This window comes from Mustelus asterias, chromosome 2, assembly GCF_964213995.1.
Source record: "Mustelus asterias chromosome 2, sMusAst1.hap1.1, whole genome shotgun sequence".
NCBI classification, from domain to species: domain Eukaryota; kingdom Metazoa; phylum Chordata; class Chondrichthyes; order Carcharhiniformes; family Triakidae; genus Mustelus; species Mustelus asterias.
Genome location: NC_135802.1, coordinates 132081544 through 132097328, shown reverse-complemented (window position 1 = coordinate 132097328; position 15785 = coordinate 132081544). Strand labels below are relative to the sequence as shown.

The 15785-nt window shown below is 42.1% G+C and overlaps 1 protein-coding gene across 2 annotated transcripts in view; it reads left to right on the top strand.

The window, feature by feature from the left end:
* Positions 1-15348, top strand: part of LOC144511394 (putative 2-ketogluconate reductase) — a 43290-nt gene extending 27942 nt beyond the window's left edge. For both annotated transcript variants that reach the window (XM_078241720.1, XM_078241711.1), the window contains 3 exons: positions 7083-7261; positions 13953-14049; positions 14163-15348. In XM_078241720.1, the coding sequence (XP_078097846.1) occupies positions 7083-7261; positions 13953-14049; positions 14163-14319 (433 nt within the window). In that variant the 3' untranslated portion in view covers positions 14320-15348. The remainder of the gene's footprint in view (positions 1-7082; positions 7262-13952; positions 14050-14162) is intronic.
* Positions 15349-15785: the final 437 nt, after the last annotated feature.

Here is a 15785-nt window from a genome sequence, read left to right as displayed (position 1 = left end):
TGTCTACTTCCTTTTTTAAACAGCGGCGTAACAGTAGCTGTTTTCCAGTCAGTCGGCACTACCCCAGAGTCCAGCGAATTTTGATAAATTACTACTAACACATCTGCTATTATCTCAGCCATTTCTTTCAGTACCCTGGGATGCATTCCATCCGGGCCCGGGGACTTGTCTACCTTCAGTCCTATTAGTCTACCAAGCACCACCTCCTTAGTAACAGTAATTGTATTAAGGACTTCCCCTCCCACCAACTCTCGATCTCTAATATTCGGCAAACTATTTGTGTCTTCCACCGTGAAGACCGACACAAAGAACTTATTTAAAGTCTCAGCCATTTCCTCGTTTTCAACTATTAAATCCCCCCTCTCATCTTCCAAGGGTCCAACATTCACTCTCGCCACTCTATTCCTTTTTATATACTTGTAAAAACTTTTACTATCATTTTTTATATTTTGAGCTAGTTTAGTTTCATAATCTATCTTTCCTTTCTTAATCGCTTTCTTAGTCGTTCTTTGTTTTTTTAAAAATATTTTCCCAATCCACTAATTCTCCACTATTTTTGGCCACTCTGTACGCATCTGATTTTATTTTAATACTCTCCTTTATTTCTTTCGTTATCCACGTCCGGTTATCCTTTTTCTTACAGTCCTTCTTTATCACCGGAATATATTTTTGCTGAGTACTTTAAAAAATCTCCTTAAAAATCCTCCACTGTTCCTCAGCTGTCCTACCTACCAGTCTGCTCGCCCAGTCTACATTAGCCAATTCCACCCTCATCCTATCGTACTCCCCTCTGTTCAAGCAGAGGACACTGGTTTGGGACCCTACTTTCTCACCCTCCATCTGTATCAGAAATTCCACCATATTATGATCACTCATCCCAAGAGGATCCTTCACAAGAAGATCCTTAATCCTACCTGTCTCATTGCACAGAACCAGATCCAAGATAGCTCGCTCTCTCGTAGGTTCTGTAACATACTGTTCAATGAAACAATCCCGACAGCATTCCAAGAACTCTTCCTCAAGCCCTCCACATCCAATTTGAGTCGACCAATCAATATGTAGGTTAAAATCCCCCATGATTATTGCCGTTCCACTTTTGCACGCATCCATTATTTGCTTGTTTATAGCCCTCCCCACCTCTAAGTTATTATTTGGGGGCCTATAGACCACGCCTACCAGTGTCTTTCTCCCCCTACTATTCCTTATCTCCACCCACAACGATTCCATGTTTTGCTCCTTAGAGCCTATGTCGTCTCTCACTACTGTGCTGATATTATCCTTTATTAACAAAGCTACCCCACCTCCTTTTTCTACCTGTCTATCCTTCCTAAATGCCTGATAACCCTGTATATTCAGTTCCCAGTCCCGGTCACCCTGCAACCACGTTTCTGTGATGGACACTAGATCATATTCATTTGTATGGATTTGTGCCATCAACTCATTTACTTTGTTTCGAATGCTTCGTGCATTCAGGCAAAGTGTCTTTATGCCAGCCTTTATCTGGACCCGGTTTGTTGAAGCGCTACTAACATCTCCCAAGCCCTCTCCTCCTTTAGCTAGTTGTTTATTCACTATACTCCTGGCATTAGAGTAGACACATCTCAATCCCATGGTCTGACCTCTCCCCTCCTCTGTTCCCAGTCCACCTGCCCTCTTGTACTGCCTATAACCCTTCTCTGTTTGCGAGCTACCTTCCTCACTCTCAGTCACGTCACTTTGATCCCCTCCCCCCAACCTATCGAGTTTAAACTCTCTCCAGTAGCTTTAGCCAACCGTCCTGCCAGGATATTGGTCCCCCTGTGATTCAAGTGCCACCCGTTTTTAGTATACAGGTCACACCTGCCCCTAAAGAGGTCCCAATGGTCCAGGAACCTGAATCCCTGCCCCCTGCACCATTCCCTCAGCCACACATTCATCCTTCACCTCACTCCATTCCTTTCCTCACCTTCCCGTGGCACAGGCAGCAATCCCGAGATTACTACCTTTGCTTTCCTCCTTCTCAGCTGTCTCCCTAATTCCCTATACTCTTTTTTCATGTTCCCTTCCCCCTTCTTACCCACATCAGCGGTACCAATATGTACCGCTACCTCCGGCTCCTCTCCTTCCCACCTCAGGATTTCTGGGACTCGCCCAGCGACATCCTGGATCCCAGTCCTAATGGTCTACCCCCTATCCTGTGATTGTGACCCATAGTTCTAGAGCCCCCCAGCCAGAGGAAACAACATCCCTACATTCAGTCTGTCCAGCTGTCAGAATCTTATACGTTTCAATTAGATCCTCTCTCATTCTTCTAAATTCCACTTTTCCTGAGTACAATCCCAGTTGACACAATCTATCCTCATAATACAATCCTGCCATCCCAGGAATCAGTCTGGTGAACTTTTGCTGCACTTCCTGTATGGCAAGTATTTCCTTTCTACAGAAGGAGACCAAAGTTGCATACAGTACTCCAAGTGTGGTCTCACCAAGGCCCTGTACAGCTGCAGTAAGATATCCTTACTCCTTGTTGCCTTCCCAACTGCTTGCTATACCTGCATGCTTGCTTTGCAGAACACCTTCAGTCCATCCACAAGCAGGACCCAGATCTTCCAGTCACTTGTCATTCCAACACACCATTCTGCTCTCATGTCCACATGTCCATCCTTGGCCTGCTGCAATGTTTCAGTGACGCCCGATGCAAACTGGAGGAACAGCACCTCATCTTCCAATTAGGCGCATTACAGCCTTCTGGACTTAACATTGAATTCAACAACTTCAGACTGAACTCTCTCCTCCACATTCGCCCTATTTTTAAAATTTCTATCCATTTATTTTCATTTCTTCCATTGATCCATTTTTTCATCGCTTTTTTAAATCCAGGTTTCAATCTTTTTTTCCCTTACCACTGTCTCTCCTCCCCTCCCCCTACCCCACTGGGGCCATCTGTTATCTGTTCAATGTTGTCCTTTGTCACACTGTTTACCTCTGTTCTACCATCAACACATTCTGATTTCTTAATGTGCCACTATCTTCTTAGCCATGATCACCGCTATTTACATTCACTTTGTATTTCTCTCTATGACATCTTGTCAATCTTTCCCTAGCCTCCACCTATCACTGGCCCTCTATTCAGCCCTTACTGCTCCACCATCAAGTTTTGTGTCTTCAGCAAACTTGGAAATATTACATTTGATTCCCTCGTTCAATTCATTGATGTATATTGTGAATAGTTGGGGCCCAAGCATTGATTCCTCCGGGACCCCACTATCATCCTCTGCCACTTCAAAAAGACCAATTTATTCCTACTCTCTGTTTCCTGTCTGGAAATAATTCTCAATCCATACCAAGATATTACTCCCAATCCCATGTGCTTTAATATTGCACACTAACCTCTTACGCGGGACTTTATCAAAAATTTTCTGAATGTCAAAATACACCACTACTTTGCTACTTACTCATCCCACTTGAATTATCCCATGGTGCCATGGTCAGCTTACTCATTCACTGACCCCCTCTTATCCATACAAGCTGCAAGGACCATAAATCTGTTGGATAATTGCAAAGAAGGAAGCTCCTCCACTTCTTACCTGCCTCATCGAAGTCAAACCCTCCTGTACCTGACTATGAACTAAATCAGATGACCCTAGTCTAAGGGGCATGATTGCCCCCTTGGGCAAAGATAACTCTCTCCCTCCCCGATGCATCACAGTGACCATAGCTCAGCCTCGAGCACATCAGCTCCGAGCTAAAATTCCTCAAGTTGCAGGCGCTGACTGCAGATTTGGTTGCCATGAATCACACTGGTGTCCATCAGCTCCCACATAGTACAGTTGCAAAACAACCTTATTCTGTTTTAATTAATTAAAGTATTTATTTTAATTAATGCCACAACTCACCAACCACTAATGTTACCATTTAAACCTTAAGTAATACTAATAAATTTTACCAAGTTAATAAGTTTGAGTGGAAAATCAAAACATAGGGTGGGATTTTCCTCCCTCTCTGTCCTGTGTTCTGCAATGGTGGAGGGCAGCATGCCAGTGGCTGGCAGCAGGATCTTCTGGTCCCATCGTTGTCAACAGGGTTTCCCGTTGGATGTACCCCTTGCCGCTGCGAAACCCTGCAAAATCAGGCGTGCAACGTATACGGGACCATAATATCCCGCATGAACGGGCAGAAAATCCCATTCATAAAATCAGTTCAGAAAACAAGTACAGTTTGATTGCTATTTACAGCCAGATTGACAATTGCATAAAAGTGGAAATACTAACCCATAATCTATGGACTGCTAGTGAAGCATCATAATATCTACATTACCATAACTATTGTATTGTTGTACTTTCTGCTGTGCTAATTTATCTATTTCAATTTAATGCCTGACTCTCTTTGTTCAGTTTGTTTTATATTGGGTAAAAGTGATACCTTTGATCCTTGCATTAAGGAGATGATTTTCAAAGGATGGAAACCATACACTGCAATTCTTGACAATTTTCCATGAGTTGTTCAAGTTGCTTTTCACGACATCCAACTTCTGAAATAGTTGCCAACAAGAAATAACTATAACAGATCACAACAAAATAATAACTGAGATATTTTTGGGTCACTGGGCCAGGGAATTCATTGGGGATATGTGTTAAATAATTAATACGCAAATGAAGATGATTTGCATTTATATAACACCTCATTACATCCTCAGGCCATTCTAACTGTATTATAGCTGCTGTATTATGATAAAAATAGTCAACGTTTTTATTTCAACAACTATGTCATGTGAATTGAATACAGCAAACTGCCATGGACAACAAATTAAATAAATGACCAATGAATTTGGTATTTGGTTAGTTGTTGGTTGAAGGAGCAATGCTGGCCAGGGCATCAACAGTCTGTTCTTCAAATGGGGAATCTTTTACACCACCTGAACAGGTAGATTTAATGGTTTTGTATGTCAGTATGAAACACAGCGCCTGCCAATGCAGCATAAGGTCACAACTGCACAGATGTGAGAGTGGGGCTGGAACACATAACCTTCTGAATCAGAGTCACTGAACCAGGATGACATAGATTGTCACTTGGCTGAAGTGGTGCAACAAGCTAAGCAGCAAAGAGTTTTAGTGGATAAATATGAAACATCAGCATAAGGCTTGCCCTCAGTGAAGACGAGATTGCAGTACCAGAGGGATAAAGTACAAATTAAAAGATCTATTGAAAAATGTCAAAAGCTGTTCAACCTAAAAATTATTCAGTTCCAACTTCATACTTCATCATTCAATAATAAAACTTCATCACTAATACTATATTTAACCGTACAAGGAACATGAACTTCTTAAAACATTCCTTAAATTATTCCATTTTAAATTAGAGAAATTGGTACTTCATTTTCCTCAGTACATTATTATTCAAATTAAAAAACTGAAAGTGTTTATTTTACTCCTCTGTGGCAGTTCCTGGTTATTTGTTTCCTTTTTTTTGAAGAGGCTGATATCTTTAGACGCAACTCATAGAATTACACTGCACAAAAAGAAGACATGAAGCACATCCAGCTCTTCGAAGGAATTACCAAATTAGTCCCAGCTCTTTCCTCATAGCCTTTAAATTCTTTCCCTTCTAATATCTATCCGTTTCCCTTTTGAAAGTTACTGTTGAATCTGTTTCTACTACCCTTTCAGGCAATGCATTCGAGATCACAACATCTCACTGCGTAATTTTCTTCTTCCTTTCACCTCTAATTTGTTTGCCAATCACCTCTGATCATTGTCCACTTCATTACTGACCTTTCTGCCATTGAACAGTTTCTCCTAATGTATCAAAACCCTCCACAATTTTGAGCACATTTATCGAATGTCAATTTAACCTTCTCTTCGAAGCAGAACAAACTCAGTTTCTCCAGTCTCTCCACAAAATTGAAGTTGGTATTGCATTCTAGTAAATCCTTTCTGCACCTTGTTTAAGGCCTAAACTGTGGTGCCCAGAATTGAACACAATTTCCCAGCTGAGGTCTGAAGTTTTCGTAAATGTTTAACACAACATCTTGTTTTTGTATTTAGTGCCTCTATTGAAAAAGCTGAGAATCTAAAGCATTTTGAACAACCTTCTCAATTTTTCCTGCCACCTTCAATGGTTTGAGTACATACACCCCAAAGGTCTCTCTGTTCTTGCATCCTCTTTAAAATTGTACCACGTCATACAATTAGATAGAATCAACATATAGTAACTAACTATTCTTCCCAGATGGCCCATGCCAGTGGTTATATTTCATCTGAACCTCTTCCCAATCTAATTATTTCCTTGCACACCGGCATATCTCTTGTGCTCAACCACTACATGACAGTGAGTTCCACACACTCAGCCTTTGCATGAAGAATTCATCCTAAATTCTTTATTTGATCTATTAATAAATGCTTTACATCTACACATTCTTGTTCTGGACTCACCCACAATTGAGAACACTTTCTGCACATCGATCGCATTCCTAATTCGAAAGACCCTTATCATATCTCCTTTCAAAATAGTCTCAAGGGTCAATGTCTGTGTGGAGTCTGCATGTTCTCCCTATGTCCGCGTGGGTGCTCCGGTTTCCTCCCACAGTCTGAAAGTTGTGCTGGTTAGGTGCATTGACCCGAACAGGCCGCTGGAGTGTGGCGACTAGGGGAATTTCAGAGTAACTTCATTACAGTGTTAATGTAAGCCTTACTTGTGACTAATAAATAAATAAACTTTATAAAACCTCCTATCCTGCCATAAAATTGTATCCTCTCATTTCTTGCTACCTGGATTTTGGACATCTTTACTACATTTCCTTCATTGTTTCAATATCGTTTTTGTAATATGGGGACCAGAGCTGCACACAGTTACCCCAAATATATTCAATTTAACACTACTGCACTCCAATGATTTTATATGTTGACAAAGGGACAAGGGAAATTGTCAATAAGCAACAGGTGATCTGAATTTGGAGGTAACTTCAACTTAATGTCCATTTGAACCCCCCCGCCCCCCCCCCCCGGCCAGGTCTATTGTCATTAAAAAGTAACCAAAATGTCTAGGAGGTATTCAAAATTCAGTTCCTTTATATTAATTGCCACACTTGCCTGATCTGTCTTTAGGGCTGAGGAAGAGGAGAGACTGGTCGGAGCCTGTTACTGTGCGAAGATTGATGATCTCCTCCAGCAGTCAGACTTTGTGATGGTGGTCTTAAATCTCACGCCACAAACCTACAAGTTGATTGGGGAAAGAGAGCTTAGTCTAATGAAACCCAATGCCATACTCATCAATATCTCCCGAGGTAGGAAAACATCATGTTAATGCTTACTTTATAACATTAGCTGTCGTCTGCAAAACTGTTTACACAATTTACCTTGCAAGGCAAAGCAGTGAAAGGGCGGCACGCTGGCACAGTGATTAGCACTGCTGTCTCACAACGCCAGAGATTCAGATTCGATTCTGGCCTCGGGTCACTGTCTGTGTGGAGTTTGCGCATTATCCCCGTGTCTGCGTGGGTTTCCTCCAGGTGCTCCGGTTTCCTCCCACACTCCAAAGATGTGTGGGTTGGGTGGATTCACCGTGCTAAATTCAGCGGGATTAGCAGGTTAAATATGTGGGTTACGGAAATAGGGCCTGGGTGGGATTGTGGTTGGTGCAGGCTCGATGGGCCAAATGGCCTCCTTCTGTACTGTAGAGATTCTTATGGATTCTTATGGAGGATAAGAATGGACTGGGAGCCAGTGTAAGATAGCAAGGATAGGGACGATGGGTGAGTAGGACTTGGTTCAGGATAGAAGAGACTGCAGTATTTTAGATGAAGTTTAAGGAGAGTGGAGAATTGGAAGCCATCCACAAAACACTGGGATAGTTGAGTCTGGAGGTAACAAAGATCTGCGTAAATGTTTCAGCAGAAGATGGGCTGAGGTAGAGGCAAAACATAGAAACATAGAAACCCTACAGTGCAGAAGGAGGCCATTCGGCCCATCGAGTCTGCACCGACCACAATCCCACCCAGGCCCCACCCCCACATATTTTACCCGCTAATCCCTCTAACCTACACATCCCAGGACTCTAAGGGGCAATTTTTAACCTGGCCAATCAACCTATCCCACACATCTTTGGATTGTGGGAGGAAACCGGAGCACCCGGAGGAAACCCACGCAGACACGAGGAGAATGTGCAAACTCCACACAGACAGTGACCCGAGCCGGGAATCGAACTCAGGACCCTGGAGCTGTGAAGCAGCAGTGCTAACCACTGTGCTACCGTGCCGCAAGCGAAGATACAAGGTGGAAAATGGATAGGATATGGAATCAGGAGTTCAGGATAGGATCAAATAGGCTGGAAATGTTATGAACAATCTAGTTCAACCAGAAACCGTGGCAAAAATATGGAATTGATAGTTGGAGCTTAAGGCGATAGTTTCAGTCTTCCCATTGTTGAAAAGGAGGAAATTGTCACTTATCCAAGTCTAAATACAGGACAACCAGTGGCAGTGGACAATTTGGAGGAATTAAGAAAAATAATGGAGAGATATGACTGGATATAGTCAGCGTGTGTGTGGAAGCTGACCCCATGCCCACATGCACGGTAGTTAACACTGCTGCCTCACAGCACCAGGGACCCAGGTTCGATTCCTGGCTTGGGTCACTGTGCGGAGTCTGCACATTCTCCATGTGTTTGCGTGGGTTTCCGGCGGGTGCTCAACTTTCCTCCCACAGTCCAAAAGATGTGCTGGTTAGGTGCATTGGCCCAGTTGAATTTTCCCCAGTGTACCCGAACAGATGCCGGCCGGAGCGTGGCGACTAGGGGATTTTCACAGTAACTTCATTGCAGTGTTAATGTAAGCCTACTTGTGGCACTAATAAATCAATTTTAAACTATAAAATCTGTGACCTTTCATGAGACAAAGTCTTGAGTTGTTATAGTTTTGAAATTTTACTGGATTAGTTCATGCTTTTCCTCAAACTTTTTTGCCACAATAGAAGTTACAGTTTTAAGTGCAGACATTTGTTGTTCAATGTCCTTAAGATAAGTATCATGAGCTCTAACCTGGAGCTTTTCAGTTGTTTTTAATGTATTCCTCCACGATCAAATGCAGCCATTGCAAAGATGGAAGGCTGGTGAGGTCAGGTGAAAGGGTTAAAAATCACACGTTTAAAAATCATATAAGCTGCAAGCTGAACCTCAGTCACACAGGGAAAGCTATGTGCAAATGACAGATTTTGATTAAAGTAAACCCAGATAAGGCTCAAGGACTATCTATTCAAATGATGTGTAACTGTAGTTCGTGTCTGCCCATTAGAACAAGAAACAATGGAAAAGGAGGTTGAGATACCATTGGCCAGAGATAGAGCTATCATTTCTTGATGATATAACATGCACAAGTTTTAATTGGATGCATGATGTAACCATCACTATGATTGGAAAGCGATAACTCCTATTCTGTTATTGGGTATATGCTAATTACTTGTAATCAAAGCTAAGTCTTTAATTGCCTTTGTATTTCTGAATTTTTCACTCTGAATGCCCTGACTAGACATTCAGGGTCTTGCAGTTAGCTATAGTAAAGATCCTCTTGACACCACTCTGTTACTTTGGCTACTTGAGGGGAACAATGGGTTTTAAATACAACAAGAAAACCATCGTAACAGCCCCTAACATCAACTTGATTAAGTTAGAATGACCAAGGAGCATTGCCTGAAGTGCTGCACAAAAGTGATATGGAGTGATAATAAATGTTTTGCATAAAATGTACTCAATCAGTTGTGTGTACTAAAGTCATGTATTTCACAAAGATAAGAGAACAGATCAGAATTGGATTATGTGGTGAGACCAAAGGAGTAGTGCATAGAAAAGTTTGTGGAAAATATTTGAAAGCAACTAAGGCAAACGTGATAGAGATGTACAAAATTATGATGGATCTGGACAGGGTAGATAGGGATAAAATGCTCCCACTCATGAAAGGATTGAGAACGAGAGGGCACCAATTTAAAGTAATTAGTAAAACCAGAAATAGTTTTTAAAAAACCTTTTCATGCAGCCTGTGGCGAAGATCAGGAATACTTTGCCTGTGGGTGTGGTAGAGACAGGCTCAATTGAAGCATTCAAGAGAATTAGACTTTTATCTGAAAAAGAAAAATGTGCAGGTTATGGGAGAAGGTAGTGGAATGGAACTAAGCGAGCTGCTCATTCGAAGAGCCAGTGCAGACATGCTGGGCCGAATAGCCTCCTTTTGCACTGTAACAGTTCTGTGACTCTGAACTTTGGAGGGTGTTCCAGAGACATGGCATGGTGCCTGAAAGAGCATTTTGACCATGAAGGGGACAAGGAATAGAGAAGTACTGGAGGAACAAAAAGTTCAAGTAGAGACAGGGATGAAGAGGGTTTTGGTGATGAGGATGTAATGGTTTTTTACAATAAGAGTAAGGATTTTGAAATTGATTCAAAGAAGCACAGCAGAGCTTTGTAAGAAGTGAGCTGATGAAAGATTTATTTATTTATGTCACAAGTAGGCTTACAAAAACACTGCAGTGAAGCTACTGTGAAAATCCCCTAGTCCGGTGCCTGTTTCAGTACACAGAGGGAGAATTTAGCATGGCCAATGCACCTAACCAGCATTTCTTTCAGACTGTGGGAGGAAACCGGAGCACCCGGAGGAAACCCACGCAGACACGGACAGAACATGCAAACTCCACACAGACAGTGACCCAAGCCAGAAATCGAACCCGGGTCCTTGGTGCTGTGAAGCAGCAGTGCTAACCACTGTGCCACCGAGCCGATTGGTTAAGGATGCTGACTGTTTCAGCATTCTTCATGAGTTATAATTTAAAGAAGATGGAAGGCTAGCTTGGAGGACAATTAAAATTCAAATTGTGTGGTGGTAAAGGCATGGACTAGAGGCAAAACAGTGGAGAAGAAAGTGAAGAAATTATTTTGGTGACAGAAAAAATGCAAAGAATCTGAGCTCATGATTACGATTCTACACTATATAAGAACATAAGAAATAGGAGCAGGAGTAGGCCATCTAGCCCCTCGAGCCTGCCCCGCCATTCAATAAGATCATGGCTGATCTGACGTGGATCAGTACCACTTACCCGCCTGATCCCCATAACCCTTAATTCCCTTACCGATCAGGAATCCATCCATCCGCGTTTTAAACATATTCAGCGAGGTAGCCTCCACCACCTCAGTGGGCAGAGAATTCCAGAGATTCACCACCCTCTGGGAGAAGAAGTTCCTCCTCAACTCTGTCTTAAACCGACCCCCCTTTATTTTGAGGCTGTGTCCTCTCGTTTTAACTTCCTTACTAAGTGGAAAGAATCTCTCCGCCTCCACCCTATCCAGCCCCCGCATTATCTTATAAGTCTCCATAAGATCCCCCCTCATCCTTCTAAACTCCAACGAGTACAAACCCAATCTCCTCAGCCTCTCCTCATAATCCAAACCCCTCATCTCCGGTATCAACCTGGTGAACCTTCTCTGCACTCCCTCCAATGCCAATATATCCTTCCTCATATAAGGGGACCAATACTGCACACAGTATTCCAGCTGCGGCCTCACCAATGCCCTGTACAGGTGCATCAAGACATCCCTGCTTTTATATTCTATCCCCCTCGCAATATAGGCCAACATCCCATTTGCCTTCTTGATCACCTGTTGTACCTGCAGACTGGGCTTTTGCGTCTCATGCACAAGGACCCCCAGGTCCCTTTGCACGGTAGCATGTTTTAATTTGTTTCCATTGAGATAGTAATCCCATTTGTTATTATTTCCTCCAAAGTGTATAACCTCGCATTTCTCAACGTTATACTCCATTTGCCATATCCTCGCCCACTCACTCAGCCTGTCCAAATCTCTCTGCAGATCTTCTCCGTCCTCCACACGATTCACTTTTCCACTTATCTTTGTGTCGTCTGCAAACTTCGTTACCCTACACTCCGTCCCCTCCTCCAGATCATCTATATAAATGGTAAACAGTTGCGGCCCGAGTACCGATCCCTGCGGCACGCCACTAGTTACCTTCCTCCAACCGGAAAAACACCCATTTATTCCGACTCTTTGCTTCCTGTCGGATAGCCAGTCCCCAATCCACTTTAACACACTACCCCCAACTCCGTGTGCCCTAATCTTCTTCAGCAGCCTTTTATGGGGCACCTTATCAAACGCCTTTTGGAAATCCAAAAACACCGCATCCACCGGTTCTCCTCCATCAACCGCCCTAGTCACATCTTCATAAAAATCCAACATGTTCGTCAAGCACGACTTTCCCCTCATGAATCCATGCTGCGTCTGATTGATCGAACCATTTCTATCCAGATGCCCTGCTATCTCCTCTTTAATAATGGATTCCAGCATTTTCCCTACTACAGACGTTAAGCTGACCGGCCTATAGTTACCCGCCTTTTGTCTCCTTCCTTTTTTAAACAGCGGCGTAACATTAGCCGTTTTCCAATCAACCGGCACTACCCCAGAATGCAACGAGTTTTGATAAATAATCACTAACGCATCCACTATTACCTCTGACATTTCTTTCAATACCCTGGGATGCATTCCATCCGGACCCGGGGACATGTCCACCTTCAGTCCCATTAGTCTACCCAGCACTGCCTCTCTGGTAACATTAATTGTATTAAGTATTTCTCCTGCTGCCAACCCTCTATCGTTAATATTTGGCAAACTATTTGTGTCCTCCACCGTGAAGACCGACACAAAAAACGTATTTAAAGACTCAGCCATATCCTCATTTCCCACTATTAACTCCCCCCTCTCGTCCTCCAAGGGTCCAACATTCACTCTAGCCACTCTATTCCTTTTTATATATTTATAAAAACTTTTACTATCATTTTTTATATTAATTGCTAGCCTAGCTTCATAGTCTATCCTTCCTTTCTTTATCGCTTTCTTAGTCTCTCTTTGTTGTTTCTTAAATTTTTCCCAATCACTTGTTTCTCCACTATTTTTGGCCACTCTGTACGCAGCTGTTTTTATTTTAATACTCTCCTTTATTTCCTTCGTTATCCACGGCTGGTTCTCCCTTTTCTTACAATCCTTGTTTTTTGCTGGAATATATTTTTGCTGAGAACTGAAAAGGATCTCCTTAAAAATCCTCCACTGTTCCTCAGCTATCCTACCTGCCAGCCTGCTCTCCCAGTCTACCTTAGCCAATTCATCCCTCATCCTATCATATTTCCCTCTGTTCAAACATGAATTAGCCTGAACAGCAATCAGGAACTTCAATGAACTCAAGAGAAGAGACACACACGTTAGCATGAACCAAAGAAAATGAATTCAGTTTCAGCTAAATTGAGTTGTAAGTACTGTTGATTCATCCAAGAGTTCATGTAGAACAACAATTTGAAGAAACAAGTAATAATCTGGGAATCAAAAGATAAATTGGAAAGGTATAATTGGATGATATCAGCATATCTGATCCAATGATTTCACCAATGGGCAGCATATTGTTAACAAAGAGAGCAGGGAAGAATAAAACACATTATAATTATACATTATGTGGGAAGGCAAGATCAAATCATTGGAATATATGAAAGGTTTCAAGCTCAAGTCAGACATCAAGACTTGGGTATAGGTGCCATGTTTCATGTAAGATATTAAACCAATCTGCTGTGTCAAGTATAAAAAGATATCATGGACACGAATGCAAGAAGATCTCAGGAGATAGTGGTTACCTGGACCAATTATTTATTTTTGCCCTACAGAATTAAAAGGTTTTTGAGTTGTAGCATCCTTGAAGAAATTTGATGTTAAGGATGTGGACGAGATGCAAGACATTTTCCCAATCGACAGACATCTATTTCGTGATACACCTTCATGATTGTAATTGGGTTAGCACAACTACAGAACAATTTTTGTTCAAAGATATATAACTGCCAGTTTGCGGGCAAGGTTTAACAGATTTACAGTCTATGTTTTACCTTCAGTAGAACGTAGAGTCCAAACTAATCGAGAATGCGTTTTATTCATGTCCCAAGGTGGAGTAATTGATCAGGATGCTTTGGTGAAAGCGCTTCAGAATGGGGTTATTCGTGCAGCAGCTCTGGATGTAACTGATCCAGAACCACTTCCAAGGTATGTTGTCATATTCACTACTTCAAATTACCAGAAATGATCATCTGAAAAGTTAATGGAATTATAGAAACCCAGCAGATATTTGATGATAAACTTCATGTGCTTTTTTAAAGGAGTCATCCTTTACTGCACTTACCAAATGTCATCCTGACTCCCCATGCTGGAACTGCTACTGCTGAAACCAATTATAAAATGCTGGAGAAAATGATTAAAAATGCATTGGCTGGTGTTCGTGGGCTTCCAATTCCTGATGAAGTGCTGCCATCATGATGGAGACAAACAATACAGATTTAATACATTTTGGTAATGTACAGACCTCCTCAAAAGAATGGTAACAGTTCTAGTGAAAAAATAAGGTTTTATATCTCCTCTTCAGCTAAAACATAAATATTTCATACAAAGGGTTGTATTGGGATTTTGCTTTACCCTCTTTCTATACAAAGTCTGTAAAACTCCAGGCCAACTCTCACAACAAACACCAAGGCCTCATGGAGAGATTATAAGATGAACAGATATACTGGCTTAATGAGAAACACAGGGCTGGATTTTCACCATGGGCCCAACTCCAACAGAATTGTGGAAGGTCTGAAATGACCACTAATGCAGTCAGGATACCTGCATATAGGCTCTCGATGTGCATTTTATTCCATGCTGCTGTATGTGGCCGGCGCCAGGAATCTTGAACTCACTTTTAAAGCAATTTGAAAGCGCTTCAGAATGGGATTAACGCACTTTGCCGCGCAACCCCCCCCGCCCCCGCCCCCTCCGCCCCATCACCCACCCCTCCCAGTCAGGATGGGAAAATCCAGCCCACAGTTTCAATTATGTCATGTGGCCCAGGGTGAACTTATTATCAGAAGTTGGCCAGTGGCAACTCGTTTGTGAGTAGTTGCCACAGGTTTACTCCATGAATTGGGAAAAAAGAGTTATCATATTTGAGAGATTTATAAAGGCCAATGGCAGCACATTAAGGTCTAAAAAACTTGAATCCACTAATTCAACTGGTTGGCAAGATTTTGTCCCCAAGCCAATTTTATCCTTGAAATCAGTAAAAGCAAGAGATCATATGAACGGAGTAAATTACAACCACCTTTCCTAAGTAACCTGTTCAGTAACTTGATAGAAATTACATTTTATTGATTAGATTATATTATATTATATTATATAATTGATTAATGAACTTTGCATTGTGGGTGTTCAATTTTTGAGGAGTGGTTGTATTCAATTGCTTTAGAATAATTGTATCACAGAAAGGTACCATTACATATTTTCATTAAAATTATGGTGTGCAAAATTAAACTGTGATTAAGATGCCTTATTTAAATAAGAACAAAAGCAACTTGCATTCATGAAGTATATGAGGTACAGATTCACCAGACAGCTTCATAATCTAGGATGATCTGCCCATGCTGCCGACTCCCCTCTCTTCCCTCACCAGAAATCTCCTCCCCTTGACTGCCATCCCAGCCCACTCATCTGTGTCCAGAAATCCAGCTACACTCCTTGGTGAATGCCTTGGAGCATTCACGGCAACAGCCACCTCTTCTGGTTACATTACACATCCTCTGATTAGGTACCATTCCTGCTGGGAGACCAGGTGAATGGCAGGAGGCTGGTGAATTGGCTGTCAAACCTGCTACTGACATTCAAGATGTGGAGATGCTGGCATTGGACTGGGGTGGGTACACAAAGAAGTCTCATAATACCAGGTTAAAGTCCAACATTTGGTTTATTTG